At 37.8% G+C, this 18,398-nt stretch overlaps 1 protein-coding gene across 2 annotated transcripts in view; it reads left to right on the top strand.

Annotated features, from left to right (window-relative positions):
• The window catches only part of EPHA6 (EPH receptor A6), a 355,785-nt gene that overhangs the window by 78,074 nt on the left and 259,313 nt on the right, over window positions 1-18,398 (top strand). For both annotated transcript variants that reach the window (XM_066207884.1, XM_066207890.1), the window contains one exon: window positions 4,752-5,415. In XM_066207884.1, coding sequence (XP_066063981.1) covers window positions 4,752-5,415 — 664 coding nt within the window. The remainder of the gene's footprint in view (window positions 1-4,751; window positions 5,416-18,398) is intronic.

An 18,398-nucleotide genomic window follows, 5' to 3' on the forward strand; every position in this document is an offset into this window, starting at 1 on the left:
TTTCAATTATATTTCAGTTTATAATAGACAACTTTCATGTGTATGCATGTATGTGTGACTTCTTTTGGGTTTTCTTCACATTTTTCCATAGATCTCTTTTCTGAACATACTTTTTTGTGATCTATTATGGAAGGAATTATGTATTATTCTCTCTGCCTTCTGTTTTATACTTTCTCTGTCCTTCCCAGACAGTAGGAACATCGTTTTGTTTTCAACTTTTTTTTATTGGTGCCATTATTATGCCCCACAGATTTTGAGAGTCTCGCCCTCTTAGTCTCATATTCTGTGCCTGTATAGAAAACAGATGTCACATTTTCCTCTAAATCTGCCTTGTGATTGTCATTTTAGTTCTACAGAGCTAATAAAATTGTGCTACATATTGCAATTCATTCCCTAAGCAACTTTAAACCACCTCAGCTTTAAATGTAAGAACATAAGTGTTTGAGTTGCTGTTTTGTTTTGCCGGCTATGTCAACACGTAGGACATATCCAAATAGCTGGGGAATTTTGTCTCCTTTTTTTCAAACAGGCATATTTTGTGAGTTCAGTGTTATCACTCATCTTTGGGGGTCTCAGCACCTGTTTTCACGTCCAGAATTGTAGATCTTGGGAAAAGTGGAGGCCAAGAAAAATGAATTAGTGGGAAAGGGGAAAATATGAACTTGATACCTTTAACTTACAGCAATTCTGTAGCTCTTTCAAATACTCTGTAGTCTTGCTGGTTTTGATGTCATCATAAATGCCAACTGTGCCTTAAAATGTTAATTTCCTAAGCATATTACTTTCAGATGAGTTTTCTCTTTTTTTCAGTTCTGTTATGTAGTGTGTTTAGCTGGTTTTGCCTGAATGTCACTACAGCAGCAAGGTGTGCAAATGTATGTTGTGAGATGGCAGCTGTGCATGCCACATGCAGGTCTTCCTCTGGTGTTTCCTAGTTTGGACCTTTATTAAGATCATCTCACTGGAGATTAGTATAAGGGAATTTTTAAAACTCTCTTTATTTTTACTGTGCTGCTTGTTTCCATGGAAATGGGATTTATAAGATTATCAGGAGTGAGCAGCTGAGAGTGTTCTGTATGTGTAGATCTCATTAGGTGACTCCCAGCTGAGATCTGGGATGGCCTAGGTAAGTAGTAAACCGTTTACTGGGGTAAAAAAAAAAAAAAAAGACCAATTTAAAGAAAACACTGTACGCATTCTTTTTATCCTCATTGGATGTGATAAGTAAGGAAATGCTTATTTAACTGGTTTTGGGTACGTGAGTTGCGTGGACTTGCAACTTTCTTGAGACTGTTTTTTCCGGGTAGTAGCAGTTCTGCACAACAAACGCAGTCCATCCCTTTCATAGGATGGGCTTTTTAACTGAGCTGTCTCAGGTGGATGTTTGTGGGCAATGAGGGATTTATATGTCAGCAAATTGCATTTCTACAGTTGAGGTTCACTGAATTTTCAAATGTCAGCCTATGTTTGTGTGTGAGAAGTAGCTGACAACTCCATTTCTGAAATTACTTCACTTGCTGAAGCCAAGAGAGTAAAGAGCATGAACCTTACATATTTTGTTCCTCAGTTCAGAATGGAAACCTTCCTTTTGTTGCCAGATAAGGATAAGACTTATCACCACTGTGGGTTTACCTTAACAATTGCATTGTCTTAGCAGATAGTAAAACACAGAATGGCTGAAGTCAACAGGTTTTGTTCCCTGGTTTCCTGTCTTGTTATTTTCAGGCACAACTTCCAGTTCTCTGTGTGGAAAGCCAGTGCTTATCCCCATGTGTTTTGCTCAAGAAGTGGGTTGTGTAAAATATTGTACCCAGGGGTGCCATCGTGTGCCTGATACCTGAATGCGTTCGTGTGAAGTCTGCCACAGCCTTCTCTTGTTCAGGGGTGAGCTCAGATACACTGCTTAGGTATGTGCAGGTGCAGAACCCTTTATTTTTAGAGAATTAGCCTTAGAGTAAAGTGCTGAGGATAAAAGGGAGGGAACGGCAAAATGCAGCAAAATTTGTAAGAGCAGATGGTCTCTTCCACAAACTGGTGAGGTCATGGGCTTAAGCAACCGATGTCCCCCCCGTTTTTTCTTTAAATCAGGTAAAATATCAATAAAGAATCTCGATGTGTCCAGGATTCTAAAACTGCCATCCCGGGTTACCAAACTGCTGTGGGCTCAGTGCCTCAATAAGCGTTATCTGAGACTAAGAACCCAATATTAATCCATCAATCAGTGTGACAGCTTGTGCGAGAGGTGTCTTTCACTGCATGCGAAGTTTACCTCGGTATCAGCTCATTAGGAAGAAGATATTTTCAACTGCTTGATGTATCTACCCCTATTAATTGGAGCAGCTTTCAGTACTGATGTGTACTAAAAGGCTCTTGCTGATTTTTTTTGGATCTCCAGTGTTTTGGTTTAAAATAAAAAAAAAAATTGGAATCAATGAAAATAGATTTCAGTATTAAATGGCTCATACAAGCTTTAAGTTACATGATTTGCTCTTAATAGTGTTCTCTGTACAGCTGTTGGATATTAGTGAAGTTTAAAAAGGAAAGCTTGTAGAGTAGTTTGTAGAGGTATGGAAACTGCTGAGACTTTATCCAACTAAAATCCCAGTGCGGTTTGTAGCCTAATCTCGTATTTTGTACTTGGATGTGACGAGTAATCTTGGAATCTTCTCTCCACTGATCTTCAAATTGTTTGTTCTTCTATTTTAATGTTTTACTCTTCCTTTACACTGCATGTAAAATGCTGCCTCTTAGCCAAGCTGTTTTTTATTCCATTGTTCAACAAGAATTTTGAAGTCTTCCCTCCAAATGATGCTTTTAACATGTCTTTTCCATAAGTCCTGGAACTCCAGGTGTAAGGATTAGCTTTTATGCTGCTGCTTCTGCTTGCATCAGCGTTAGCAGAGGTTTTCCTCATTTGAAAGGACAGTAATCAAAAGGTTTTGAAGGTAAAGCAGCACATTGGGATAGGTGAAGTTTGGAGGAGGTCTGAACTGTCAGCTTGTCTAAGCCAGACAACTCCTGCCAGCTTTTAGTGAGTGTCAGGTCAGGGATTTTTGACATTCTTGTCAAACATCACCAGTGAGATGCTTTTGTTCATTTGGTTTTAAAGTTTTGCACAACTCAAACTTAAAGTTTGATTAAATGAGAGCTATAATATGAAATACACCCAAAAGAAGACCAGTGTGTGTTTGATAAATTGTTTGGCTTTTTGTTGACCGCTCTGAATTCAACTGCTGCCTTTCCTGACTGTTTTTATCAAATGAGAAATGCAGCTCTCGGGTAAAACTAAAAGCAGGTTATATTTCATACAGGGAGACTGTGTTCATGCCAGAGACTGTCACAGAGTGAGTTCTGTCAGACTTTTCAGTCACTGGAAGTGACGTTTTGGGGTTGTTTCAATTCAGTGTCTAGGACTAGTACCTAAGAGCACATTCTGTATTTGTAACCATACCTTACCCCCACGGCCCAGTGCGATGACTAGATTGAGATGTTCAATGTTAACCTTTTCCCAAATGTTTTATGTGTATGATGTTTACGCTACTGCTTCTATTAAACATTTTTTGCACATTTTAAACATTTTTCTTGCCCAAAGGTAAATTCCTCTGAAATGGGAGATGTCAGCAGGCTATCTGGGAGCACAGTGCAAAGGCACAGGCACAAAGCATGAGAGATCTGCTTTGAATGAGCTAAAGCCCTGTCCGTGTTTGATCAATCCATTTTGTTTTATTCTTTGAAACCACTTATTGAAGTGCTGAGCCTTTACTTTCCTACAGAAGTAATAGATTTATACTATTAACTGCATGGTTAGCAGCTAACTTTAGGGCTTTAATTTCTTAGTTCAAATTGAGATAATGATTCAGAGTGAATGTATAAATATTTCTAAAGAGAATCCCCTGGGAAGAGGAGGATATTTTGGATATTTTTTTTCTTCCTTAATGATTTTAAGAGACAGTAGCATGTTGAGGCTTTTATTTTAAGCTGGCCTATGCCAGTTTGGAGAGCTCTTCTATATTTTAAAAACATTGTTTTTTAAAACAACTGACTACTCTTTAATTCTGTTTGGTGTGGTGGAGAGTTGTTGGTGGTTTTTTGGTTCTTTTTTCTTTTTGAGACCTCTCTGGAGCATACAGCATATCTTCCTTTAAATGTGACTTTAATGTTGCCTGATTTTGGTTCTTGGGGGTTTTTTTGCTTTGGTTTGTTTTTTTTCTTTTTTTCCTGCTGCTTTTACTCCAGTGGATCAATACATCTGAAAGCCAAGCTAAAACTTCTGGTGGGACACAATATTTTTGTATACAGAACTATAAATAGTTCTGTGTTTTGATAAAAAAATATCTCTCTGGTGCTACATTGTTATTATGACTGCTCAGCAGAAAATTGTTATATTGAAGCTATTTTCAGGATGTTGGTAATCTTTTGGAGTAGTGGATTATATAATAAGCATCTGGTGAGCCTTTGATACAAAGTATATGAGGATATATATGTAAATAATATAAACATGGCGTATATTTTCTTCTTTGTTAGTCCCCAGTAATTTTTTAATGTTTTATTTAATAGAAATTTATTGTGGAGTTTCTGAAATCAAACTTGTGCGGTGTTATGTAGGTATCTTCTTTTAACTACTGCTTTTCCACTAAACTTGAAGTAATTATTCATAATTAAGCCATAGGTGCGTATACATGGGGCGTGTGTGTGTGTGTGCATAATAAATATTTTTCCTGGTTTCCAAACACTTTTATTTTCTTTTCCAGTGGGATGCCATAACTGAGATGGACGAACACAACCGTCCCATTCACACTTACCAGGTGTGCAACGTGATGGAGCCCAACCAGAACAACTGGCTGCAAACCAACTGGGTCTCCCGCGACGCCGCGCAGAAGATCTACGTGGAGCTCAAGTTCACCCTCAGGGACTGCAACAGCATTCCCTGGGTGCTGGGCACCTGCAAGGAGACCTTCAACCTCTACTACGTGGAGTCAGATGAGCCTCATGGAGTGAAGTTCAAGCCGAGCCAGTACACTAAGATTGACACCATAGCTGCTGACGAGAGCTTTACCCAGATGGACTTGGGCGACCGCATCCTCAAGCTCAACACGGAGGTTCGTGAGGTCGGGCCCATCAACAAGAAGGGGTTTTATCTTGCCTTCCAGGACATTGGGGCGTGCATTGCTTTGGTGTCGGTGCGTGTCTATTACAAGAAGTGCCCTTTCACGGTCCGTAACCTGGCCGTGTTTCCCGACACCATTCCCAGGGTGGATTCTTCCTCGCTGGTGGAAGTGCGGGGCTCCTGCGTGAAGAGCGCTGAGGAACGGGACACCCCAAAATTGTATTGTGGGGCAGATGGGGATTGGCTGGTGCCTCTGGGACGATGCATCTGCAGTGTGGGGTATGAAGAACTGGAAGGCTCCTGCCATGGTAAGAAAACATTGTTCGATTTTTCTTTTTTAAAAATAAATTTCAAGATAAGTTGTATGCGGTCATATTCTCTTCCACTGTCCATAATAGTTTCAAAATGACTTGAGAATAACGTGCTTTTTTCTGTAGTAATGGTTGTGAGCAATGATATCTCGGTGGCTGCTGAGGCTGTCTGCTGTGATTCAATATTGGCTTTGTAGCAAAAAGGGGGAGAGAGAGTCTGTACCCATCCTTTACAAAAATGACTCTGCTATATTTTGCTCAAGAATTCCTCGGATTGGATGGTGTTAGGCAAGCTGTACAGCAGCCTTGGATAATGGAGGGCATTAAAAGCCCCATGCACTTTAATCAGAAAATGAAATTCACTTTGTTGTCTGATCTCGCTGGCATTAACTACCAAAATACACTCATCGCAAAGATACAATGTTGACAATGTCAGTATTGAAAGCCAGCATACTTCTGTACATAAGGTCAAAAGGTTTCTCTCTTAATGGGGTAAGGATTTTCTCTGAAACTTTAATGCTGAATGAATTCCTGTCCATTATGCAAGTGAGTCATACGCTAGATCTGTACATGAGCAATGTAGCCAGCAGCCGGAGTCTACCAGAAATGTTTTCTGCAATACATTGACTCCACTGGCCACTCAATTGGCCATCTGATCTGCTGAACAGGACCTTCAAAGTGAAATGGAGTACCCAAAGCCACGAGTTTTTGCATATTCTTACTTATTTGCCTCAAGAATTACGAATTACAACTTTGGAGAATTCTAATCTAATAGAGCTTCCACATGTTTTGAAATAACTTTCATAGGTTGATGTCCCTTTAATCTTCTACGGTGAATCTAAATATTTGTGCTGGTTTTTTCCTGACAGTTTTTCAGAGTTCATTTGTCTTGCGTTGCTTTGTGAATGTCATGCCCTAGGCAAGCCCAACTGCACGAGATGCTTTTGTAACTAAAGAGCACAATTTAATTCCAGTAGTTCCCCCTCTGCAGCGTGTAAACCATGAGGGAAGGGTTCCTGTTCAGGGTGGGCGCTGTTTGTGCCAGAGCTGGTGGTGAAGATGCATGTTTGGACAGCTGGGAAAGCATTTGTTCAATGGGATTTTTTCAGTGTGGCTTTTGAGTGTTGTGAACTGAACCATGAGATGTGTGTTGATAGACACCTTTCAGACAGCCATAATGTTCTATTTTGAGACTTGGCTTCTTAGCTGAGACATGAATAACAAATTCAGAGTTTAAAAGGGTTGTTGCTTGTTAGTAAATTGTGAGCAAACTCTTTAATACCCATGAAATAAAAACATACCTGAGTATTACTAACTCTCTGAGGGGACAATTTTTAAGATTTACGCTGAGCTGCTTTTTGGAGAAGCAGAGAGCTGGGGACTAGTGGGGGAAAAGCCACTCTATCCTACCTAGCCTGATAAGGACTGATATTTATTTATTTACTTATTTATTTATTTATTTATTTATAAAATTCTTCTGTCTTTTGAGTTCTTCCCCCAAACCCCAACACAAAGCCCTTTTGTCCCTCCCATTCCCCTGCTGGAGTTGCAAATCTGAGTCTTGAAAGTATTTTTCACCATTTTGTCAGTGCTTTGTGCAGGCGTGATCTCTGACATTCTCAGGAGAGAACCATTTCTCTCTTCTGCATGAAAATAAGTCAAAATAATAATTTTGCGTTTTGAAGTCTGTTCTGACAAATAATTGGGTGGTGGGAAAGTATTTACTAATAGTTGAATGTATTTTTCCTACTTAGAAATGATGTAAAACCTTTTATACCTCAGCCTGTGGCTCATTGGGGAATAAGCACTTCGTGGCAAGTATGGCTTCTCTGTCACAGAATTTAAAGACTAAAGTTCTGTTTTGTTATTTGTGGAGATACAGGATCTCTATTCACAAAATACTAAGTGGCATAAGGGAGGATATTTTGTAGTTGCTCATCCTTTTGCAAAGCAGCAAGAATGGGAATAAAACCAGTCTTTGATCAGTTTTACTACTGCTGTTAAAAATCATAGGTTATTTTGAGCTACCTAAATTTCATTTACTTGCTTTCCTGTCAGCATTTCAATATATGTCAGATTTATGCATATCTCTCTGTGGATCTCTCAGTATTCCCTATCTGTTGTATTTTCTTTTTAAATCATCATTTCAGAGCCGAAGTGTCTGAAATGAATTCCCACCTGGATTATAATATTCATACCTGTTAAATATATACCCAAATATCTCTAGTTAGCTCCGAGACATTCAGTAAGGAATTTTTCACTAATTTGGGACTGCCTTCCTTTTCTGAAGTCAGTGGGGGGGAAAAGTGGCATTGACTGCAAGAGATTTCCAGTTATTTGTGTGTTCTGTACATTTTTAATGGCATAACCTGGAATATACCAACCCTCTAAATTTATCATGTAAACAATCTCTCTGTCTTTGATTTGAATCAACTTTTCAAGATTTTCCCCTGAAAATCCTGAAATAGCATCATCAGTCACATGTTCTTCTGTATCTTTAGGCATAATGAATAAATTAGAAGCAGTAATTTGGGCAATGCTGATCGGCAATGGCTCTGGTGTGAACTGCTGGCTTTGCTAATTCATTGACACCAGCCCCATTACCAAGCTGCAGCCTAGAAGGAGAAAATGCTGCACAGGATTCTGGTAAACAACAATTAAAAGTGGCATGTTCAAGACTCTGTGTTCTCTGAATGTCAGCCCAAGATACGAGTTGTGCTAAATTTAACAAATGTATAATATATACAGGTCGTATCAGGACTTTGTGGTGGGGTTTTTTAACATAGGAACAAACAATCATGATAACAGGGAACGTTTTAAAAACTTAAATCATAATGGTTCAGTTCTGTTTGGGCATGATATGGAAATAATTGGATGACTGTTAACTGAAGTTTCGCTTTTTAATGTTTTACCAAAAGTTATCTGAATTACTGAAGGTTAGGAATTAATTGCAAAGAAGAATTCAATTATATATGGCAAATACTAATTATTATAGTAAATTCAGATTTTCCTTTAGTCCTGACCAATCAAACACAGTGCAAAAGTGTATTTCACCAGACATAAAAAGCTGATGCTTCTTGAGGAATATTCTTAGGAAGCTGCCACTTCCAAAGCGGAGCATATTTTGTATGGTTGAAGCAATGCTAAGCGTTAAAAATGTAAAACAACAGGCACTGACAGACTCACCTGGTTTATTCTAATTGAGACAAATAGAGTAAGAAGTGAAAATGTAAAATTCATATTCTCTGACCTTGAGTTGACTGAACAACACTTCCCAGGGATACTAATGCCTGAACACATGGAGTTTATAACTGAACAAACGCTTCTTTCCATTATTCATCACTTGAATTTGTGGTAATGTTTCAGTGCTAGGATTTCTGCTTTGGCAGGAAATCTTCATGTTCTTCAGCCCTTCCATCTGATCCAATGGGAAACTACTCTGACTTTTCAAATATTAACTAATCCACTCGTATATTTACCTGTAGTGAGTCTTTGTTGTTGGGAAACCGAGCAGTTCATGTTACAGTCGTGCTTTTGTTACCTGCGTGCTGGCATCAAAACAGGAAAAGGGGGAATAAAGTACTTTGGTACTACAAGTTTCAGAGTTACAGTATTGCGTAAAGTTCCTTTGGGGTTTTCTTCCATGTGTTTATTTGCTTGTGAGGTGGAATCCTTACCAGGCACTGAAGGAAGCATCTTTAAAGGAAAAGCATAGAAAGGTTTTTGACTACAAAAAAGGGGCAAAATGAGATGAAATAGAAAATTTTTGATGGCTACAGATTATCTTTTTAAGGGAAAACTTTTCCACCAGTGTCCTTCCTGCAGCAGAGCTGGGGGTGTTCACATGTGCTAGAGTAGATCCCTAAGGTACAGGGTGTAAAATTTAAAATTTCTGTTTCCTGTCAGCCACAGACAGGAGTTTGTCAAAGAGGCTGAAATGAGTGGAGGACTAAGAGGATCCGCAGACTTTTGTCTCTGTTGCAGAATGGGGCAATCACAATCCTCGCTGCTTTGATCTCTCGTGGGGATAATTTAAATAGTTGTCTGTCAATTAGTTATTTTGTTAATAATATCTGACTTATTGGTCAATTCAAAAAATTAAATAATTGCATTAATTTTTTTCAAGTAAACAGACAGATGTTTAATGAAATTTTTAACAGATTCATAACTTTGAGACTTCTCTGGAAGGGCTTTACCCTTTTTTTCCTGTGCTTATGCGATGATGGCAATTTTACATAATTCATGTGAGTCTGCAGAGCTTTAGATTTCACCATTTCAGTGGTAGTACTTGAAACTTCTGTGATTATCGGTGATACATATTTTTCACTGAAAAACCTCCTCTTTAGCCTGTGTAAGGCTGCATGACATCTGTGAAACTCAACACAAATTTTAACTACCCATTCTGAATACACATCTAGTTGAATTGTGATTTTTTTCGATTTACATTCAGTTCTTTAGGTGGAACTGCTGAATAGATGTTTTTAGTGCAATGTAAGAACAAGGACCAGGGAAAAAAAAAGTTGTGGATCATGGCAAACCTGTAGGTAAGAGTATAGGAAAGTAATTGACAATGACCTGTTCAAAGCTTCTGAATTTATTTAACCACTAGCTGCTGGCCTATGGAAAAACTCTGAACTCAGGGTCTGTACACTTTAGAAAAAAAAAGTATTTACGGTAGGTGAAAATTTAAATTACTCTCTGTTCTGAAGGGACATTGCAGATGCTACTGGCAGCACTTTTATTTTCCTGTATCCTGGTTTTTATTTCTAAATGGCAGGTCATGTGCCAGGCTATTTCAGGCTGTATCTCTTTCATTTGTACTTTTTCCACTTGCACAATGAAAGCCATTTTGTCCTTAAGGCTTGCAATTAGTGTGAATTAAAAATAACATTGTTGCCTGGCTGAAATTGGAGGTAAATGCGGGATGGTGAACTGTGGCATGGATGGGATATTACTTATTGTCAAAAGGATGAGTTTTTAGTGACTTGTACCAGTCTAGAGAGGTCTGACTTGGGTGTATTCAGAAATTACACTTTTTTTTCAACCCTTTTAGGTTGTTTTGATGGCTCTTTCTGGTTTGGGGTTAATTTGTTGTGCTTTCATTTGTTTGGCTTTTTTTTTTTTATTGTAGCTTTTTTGTGTCTTCTTTTCAGAGCCTTAAAAAGTGGATATTTAAGTTAGTTACTGATTTTTATGTTTTGGGGTAGGTGGAGGGGTCTCGGTTTGGGGTTGTTTTGGGGGTTTTTTTTTAGTGCAACAAAGTGGTGGGAATTAAATAAGTAACTGAGGGCGCCTGTCTTTAATGTCTGCCTGAGTTAACATCCAGAAAAATCTCAGTGCTGTATAAACTCACGTTGTAGCTCACAACCAATCATTTTTACTTAATCTACAGTCATCTGTATATTGTTGAGCTGAATAAATTGTAACACAAAAAGTCTGATAAAACAGCTGAACGGGGATGCTGCTTCAGAAGTAAGGATTTAAAGGACAATAAAAACCCCTTTACATTTGAGTTTACATAGTAAGGAAACTCCAGTGATAATAAATGAACAAAAGTTGTTTGCACATTCTTGTCGTGTCATACTTGCATTATTTTGAGCAAGTAAAGACCCTCACAATAGCCACTGTAACCTGGTTTCCAGAATACTTCTCTGTAAAAATTCAAATCATAGCCTTGATTTTGTAACTGAACCTAAATAAATTATGCATGAATAGAAAACTTATTGTTTGCAAACTGAATTACTGTTGGAAATTGCTGTTTTTCACTTTGATACTGAAATGTGCATTGAATAGAAACCTGCCCTGGTAGCAGAACAAGGAAGTCAGCTGAGGTTAAATAACGGGTTTTTCAAACCAAAAACTTCAATATTTTCTGTTTGTACACACAGACATGAAACTTCAGCAACAAAAGAATGCTGATAACTCAAGTGTGTCTTGCCTCAGGTTTTGTGTTAGTGAATATTGCTGGATATTGATCCTACCAGCTATCCTTGATAAACAGTAGACAAAAAATTGTCCAAGGGACTGCAGGGATTGATTTTGCTGTTGTTGTGTGACTTGGTAACAGAGCTGCATGATTTGACATTAGCAGCAGCCCTCAGTAAATAAGTTACTTGCTCTTGGTCTGCTGAATGAAGCGCACTGCAGTGATGGCCACGTGGAAAAATTGTGATACTAACAGGAACAAGCACTTTTAACTTCTACAGAAAATATAAATACAAGTGTATCTGTGGATACATTCAACTGTAAACAGACTAAGTACATTGTAAAACTGTTTGTTGTTTTTTTCACTTGAAGTTTCTCCTGTGTTGCCAAAAAGCAGGAAGACTGGCAGCTTGGATGCTGTAGTGTAGCAGGAAGGGAAGAAGTAATGCACTGACTCTGTTATTGTCTTGTGTCCCTCACTGTCATAGGATTTGTCCTCAAAATGTGTATCACATCCTAGAGATACTGTCAAAAACTGCGGCCTCCATTCCTGGGTAATGCAGCTTTTCCTTGCTTGCCTTTTTTCATTTTTCCCCTTCTTCTTCTGAGAATCAGTAGCTGAAGCTTCAGCTCAAACATTTCACATTAATTTGCCTTAGTTCATTGCACTTTACACACGATCAGCCTCCACTGTTTCAACAATCAAATATATTGGATGGGGGCGAGTTTGGTTTGACTGAAAGCCTTGGCCCTGCTGTATTTGGTGAGTGTAAAATTTCAGCATTGGCTGCTTGCATCTTCCTGCAGCTGGAAAAGAAATGTTGTTGGGGTTTTTATGGATCAGTATATCCTCAGCATGTGTGTCTTCTCAATGTGCTGAAAATGTGCATCTTTTCGGGTTTGGAAAGAGGTCTTGTGTGACCAGTAAATGGGGGAGAGTAAAACCATAATGCTTCGCTTACAAAGCCCTGATAACACTTGTGGAGTACAAAATGCCTTGTGCTACTCGTGGAATTTATTAAAAGTTGTGAAAGAAAAATCCTTTGTGAGGAAGCTGTGACAAACCTTGGCCACCAGTATACAGAGGAGCACAGCGGTGTGCACAGCACAATTTGTGTTTTAAGGATTTCCATGGCCATTTCTTACAGTAGAATAACGGTTCTGGATTAATAAGGGCTTGATATATTTGTCTTTGAAAATTCAGTTTCTAGAATTGTTGTTATTCCTGTTGGAGCCCTGAAAAATAAATATAAGCTAAGAGAAAAAATTTAGTCATAGCGCTCAGTGAAAGTTTCCAAGTTGTTGCACTGCAGTAGACTGTGGATTTTTTCAATAATAAGAAATTGAACTCAAATTGTAGAAAACATGTAATTCTAATTAAATAATATATATTACAGATTATAATATATGTGATATAATGGTTTAGAAATTCTCAAAATGTAGGAATTAGATTTTTTCTTTTTGTCGATTTTTTTTTTCTTTCCCCCTGGGCTTCTGAGCAAAAGCTCTTAAATTTATGCTTTGAAATAATTGAAACATTTTGGAATATTGTAATTATTTCAATATGGATTACGTCCCCTTCGAGAACTCATAAAGTGGAGGTCCAAAATCTGAAGATAATCACCAGTACTTCCTCTGAGGCAGGTTATTAATCAGTAACACATTCACAAATAAACCATAAAGCATGTTCTGTAATGAAACTGTTCCCGTAGAGGTTTAGCATCATTTTATTCAGTCAATTATTAAAGCATTTGTGCTGAGAAATATAATTTCAAAAGTGATCAATAAGAGGTTTTTTCTGGCGTGGCGTGGCCGAGGAGTCACAAGCAGGAGTGAACGCACAGAGAGATCTGAGGAGGTTTGTCTTGAATACAAAAGAACTTGTGTGGGTGTTTGAAAACTTGAACTACGTTTGCTTTTTGCAAGTGTCAGTAATAATGCAAATGAGACATAATTTCCTTTAGCCAGCACGCTTTGCCTTTTCTTCCTAAACCTTAAAGTGGAGAATAATATAAAAAAAAATAGTATCAGTTGTCTTAGAAAAAACTTACGTGGACTATAAGGTCATTCTGTGTCACGGAATAACTTAGATTTCAAGGGCAGTGGTATTCAAAAGGTTCTCAACCAAAATTTGTGTTGTGTGAGGGGTTTTATTTGGGTAAAGCAGTTTGGCGGCGACTCACGGTCTTAAGTTCTTGCTAAGTGGGAAAAGCACCCAAAAATTGGATGGCAAAGGCAGTATTGTTAATGGCAAAATTTGACTGACACTTTTCCGTTGTAGGAAAGGGGAAGGAAGAAAAACTCCTGGAAGGGGAAGGGGAGGCACCACTTGGAGACTTTTCCATCCTCAGTAGTTTCAAGGGAAGCCATGAGGATGGATTGGCTTTGGAGCTGCCCTGCTCTTGGAAGACTCTTGCAGGGCTCTTGGCAGGAAGGGAAGATCAGTCACTGGAACTCCAAAATGTCAGTTACCTTAGCTTTGGGTGCCAAACTCTGAGAAAGAAACTCTAGATCTGAATTAACAAAGATTTACTGTTTGACGTGTCTCACAGTCCCATAGTGTTTCAGTAGATGTGCTGAAAGTTCTCTCTTGAAGGGTTTTGTGGGATTTTTTTTTGTTTGGATTAGCTTCCAGCCCCCTTAATTTTACCTTCAGGAGTCTCAGCAGATCCCAGGAGAATATTCTACTGGGAAGAACCCTAAGTTTAACTGAGGTTGCTGACCTGGAGATGGTGGCCTATTAAGCAGGCATTTCTATGGATCCTTCTATCCTGCAGAGTAAATATCCCAGCAAGGGAAGGTGATCCTTGGGCACCAACCTGCTGCAGTGAGCTTGTGCTGTTCCAGCTGTGTATCTAGGGATGTGTGTGCTAACAGCAGCATAAATTATGTAAAACAGGTCTGGTACCTACCAGGGAAACATCTAACACAGTCAAGGACTGCACTTGAAATGTCTCTCTTTAAAGAAAAGTTGCTTCAAAGGGATACTGATCAAAGCATGAATAAATTCCCAAAGGACATGGAAATGTATGCATAGAGAGATTATGCTCCAAATGCTAACAGTGAATGTTTAGTTATTTGGTATCTGGCTATTATATAATAATCGTTGTGGATGTGAAATGTCTTAATTTTGCTGTGACAGCTTGAGTGTATTCCCAGATGTTAAATATTTCAAAGCTTATCTTACATATATTCATAAACAAGATGAAAGTGTTAATTCTAATTAAAATGATGCACAGTTCAGAGGCAGCCCTAATAAAGTCCCTGTGGAACAGTGAATTTAATATAGCAGTCTATCTTTTATGCAGAATCAAAATGTAGATTTCAATTTTACTGCAATCCGTTCTTTAAGCAGAAACTGACCCATCAAGATGGAAGAACTGAGAAATGATATTAAAGAGTTATTTCAATATGTGCAGATTTTTACATGCCAGTATCTGTGTGAAATGCTAGTTCAGAAAGAAGTTGAGGCAGGCAACAACCCTTCCCAAATTTAATGAATATTTCAGTGTCCTGAAGTACAAATTTCACTTGGTGAATATTTATAGGTCATGCTTGTGGTAATATTCCTCGTCGTATATTCCTGTTGCAATTTTTCTTGCAATTATTTTTAATCAATATTTGAGAAACCACCATTTTTAAATGTCATTTAATAATTACTCACATGTATGTTCAAGATGCAAGATGTATCAAGATAAGGACAGCGAGAACTTAAGTGTGGCATCGTTGGGAGATGAAAGAATGGAAGAAAAGCTGCAGAAGTGTTTTCTTTACTTTGGGGCAGAATAAATTTTCCACCTCATTTAATGGCAAAAATTAAAGAACGTAAAAAGTCAGGAGGTGGTGAAGACCCTGGGGAGAGTCCAAGGGGAATGCCTGGAGCACAGGGTTGGTTTGTAGCATTTAGGATACCAGGAAAGGCAAATCCCAGATTATGAGGAAATGTACATTTTTCTTTTCAAGATCTGAATAGGGATTCTTTGACATGCAGTAAATTAATAATACATTTAATTACTTCTGTGTGTATTTTTCTTTGTGAACTAGGAAATATTACCATTTTGCCTACTTATCTCAATTGTGTAATATTATATACCCAGCTACTGCAATTAGCAGATCAGGCTAAACCATGTTAGTAAGAGAAATTCTGTGAAGGAATTTCATTTTACAAAAAGTCTTTTTCAATTCTTAATAAAGACCTGAATTCCCTTCAGAAGAAAGTTCTGGAGGAAAATCTAGATTGATCAGATTTTTTCTTCCTTCTATATTCTTTTCTTATGAAACATTATTAACATTCTTTATTAACATTTCCTTATGACACTGATAGAAAAGAAAAATTCTTAGTGCAGTATACAAAATTCAAAACTCCATTTTAAGAGGCTTTTGGATATATTGGATTTTTTTTTTCTTTGCTGCAATATCATAAAAGGTTTAACTTTGGTCAGAAAATCAGACTCTAATCACAAGGAGTTCGTATTTGGGGTTTGATGCGTTCATGTTTGGTTTTTGTGGGTTTTTTCCTTTAAGTATTTCACTTATATTGCTTTAGGTTGTTTAGGTTGCATCGTTTTTTTAACTTGATCAGGTGACTAAAAGTTTGAAATCAAATTTCATGTTTGAAACTTTTTAATAATTGATGAAAATCCAAATATTTAGTGGAGAGTCCCCAAATAAACTACAATGTTTAACTGAAAACCACCTGAACAATTTTAGGAGAAGATGATGAAATCTGTATATATTGTTAATATCCCAGAGGAAATGGCCACCACATTGACAAAACCCCATTAGAGATTTTTCAGTGCTTTGCACTGGTGGATGTCTGAATGGCGCCTTGTCAGTCTGTGGGGGGCTGGCTATGCTTCCGCTGAACTTCCTTAGATTTTTCTCTTTGATCAATGGCTCAGATTAGCTGGAAAAGTGATAATTTTCACCCTTCTTTTCTGTGCAACTGATATGTTTAACTGTTTATTAACTGTTGTGTCCCAACCTGTTCATAGCCACCACCAAATTTTGCAATCATGTCTGGTCAGCTGGCATCACTAATTTTAGAATTAAAAATGCAAGAAGAGGCAAGAAGTCATTATTAATCAGGATTAATGTGATAGCAGGAGTGAGGTGGTATGGGGCCATATGAAACAAATGATGCATTTCTCTCAACTTAGACATGATAAATGCTGATTTGTGCTCATGGAAACACTAAACACTGAACTCAGAATTTTCCATATCAAGCCATTTAATCATTAGCAGCTCTGGGTTCTGATCCTGATGAGACTTCTTAAATTAATTTGGAGATGGGACAGTGGTGCAGTTTGGGGATAGTGAGTGGAAGGTCTGTAGTTTCCAAAGGAAAATGGTGGCTAATTTCCATTAAGGTCATGAAAATCAGAAATAAGTCAGTGCTTGGCTAAGGAATTCTTAAACATCAGGAAAAAAATCTAGCAATCAACTTTATAGCTCCATTATCCTCCACTGTTGTGATTTAATACTTAAGCAGCACTTCTCCGTAGAGTTTGTTGGGCGCTTTGTTTCAGGGTTTTGTTTGTTGGTTTGTTTCTTAAGTATAAATGTGCAACATGTGAAGCCAAGTTGCCAGGAAAATCTACTGAGTTCAGGTTGTTTTATGCTACGGATCTGACACATGCAGATGGATTATTGTGGCATTTTTAAACTTAGAAATAACTTTGTGAGGCATTTAAATCTAAAAATGCCCTAACACAGTCTCCTGGGAGGAGAGAAATCTTGCCCAAACTGAATTCCTCCTCTAAGGGAGGAAGTGGCCCAACTAAATGAGAATAAATTTTACAGCAACCCACTCGTGCTCGAGGTAGCTGTTGAAAGAGCAAGAATGACAATATAAATGTGAAAATCTGCAAGTAATTTTCAGATTGCTCTCTGTGGACTTATTTTGTTGTTGTAGGTGACGTGCTATTCACCATAGCCTATGGAGAGAAGTAAGCTTTTCTTTTAAACTGTAAAGTGAAAATGTGAGCAAGCTGTTCATGGATAAAATGAAATGATTTCATAAAACACGTTGCCTAGCCTAATGATCCCAAACTAACCTCGTCATTTTAAAAGGGAGCCTTGAGATTGCTCTTATCCCACGAGTGTTGAATTGGAATAAATTTCCACATGGCAGTATTGTAAGAGAAAAAGATCCACAGATGAAATACTATTTGATATCTTACCAGTCTTGTACCAGTGCTTAAATTCTCTTAGATTGTCAACATACCGGTGAAACATTTTCCAGTCTTTTCACCTCTTTTTACTGGTGCTGCAGTGTCCAAACAAGGATTCCTAAATGTGGTACTGGCTCTTTTGCCTATATCTAGGAACCATTGCATTGTAAATGTCTTGTGAAACCTGCAATTTTGTGATTAGAAAGAAGTATTTTATCCAAAATATGAAAGCTGTCTTTTCAAAATACTCGAATTTCCAAAGGGGGTTTTTTTTGAATATTGGTTGTTTTTTGTTTGTTTGTGTTTTTTTTTCCCTGAAGTAGCATCCAGCCTTCTTAGCAATAAAAGTAATATAATTTGTAAGAAATAACAAGCAATGGTGGAATCTAGTGGGCAGTAATATTTACAGTTAGTTAGAAAAGGAATTGTATGATAAAAGATTTTCCTTCAAGAGAAAGCTGTGAAACGTATCGTTGTTTCTGATTTATGGACTTTGTTACACTTTAGGAATAAATTAGGTAAACCTGAAAGAACTGAAGGCTCAGTGGCTATAAAACAACCTATCGATTTTTGACTAAATCTCTGTCTTCAGTAGTTTTTACACTTGCCTGCATCCAAAAGAGCCCACCGTGTAGCTACTACGGAAGCAATTTAAGTAATTGCTGTTTGATTGGCCCTTTATACCTGCACCCTATCCCTTTTTACCTAAGTGTTAATAGTAGCAGCCGAGCAATTTAACCTGAAAATCAAGGACAAGGGCACAATAAAACTCTCCTGCTAATGTAGAAGTGAGTGGCAGTAATAGTAAAGATACTCAAGTAGTGTTTATCTTTTTGCTTTAACTTTGAGAGCATCAGCACTTTTACTTTTCCACATAGATTC

This window comes from Chamaea fasciata, unplaced genomic scaffold, assembly GCF_029207755.1.
Source record: "Chamaea fasciata isolate MVZ Bird 193981 ecotype frontalis unplaced genomic scaffold, bChaFas1.0.hap1 SCAF_2, whole genome shotgun sequence".
Lineage (NCBI taxonomy): Eukaryota > Metazoa > Chordata > Aves > Passeriformes > Sylviidae > Chamaea > Chamaea fasciata.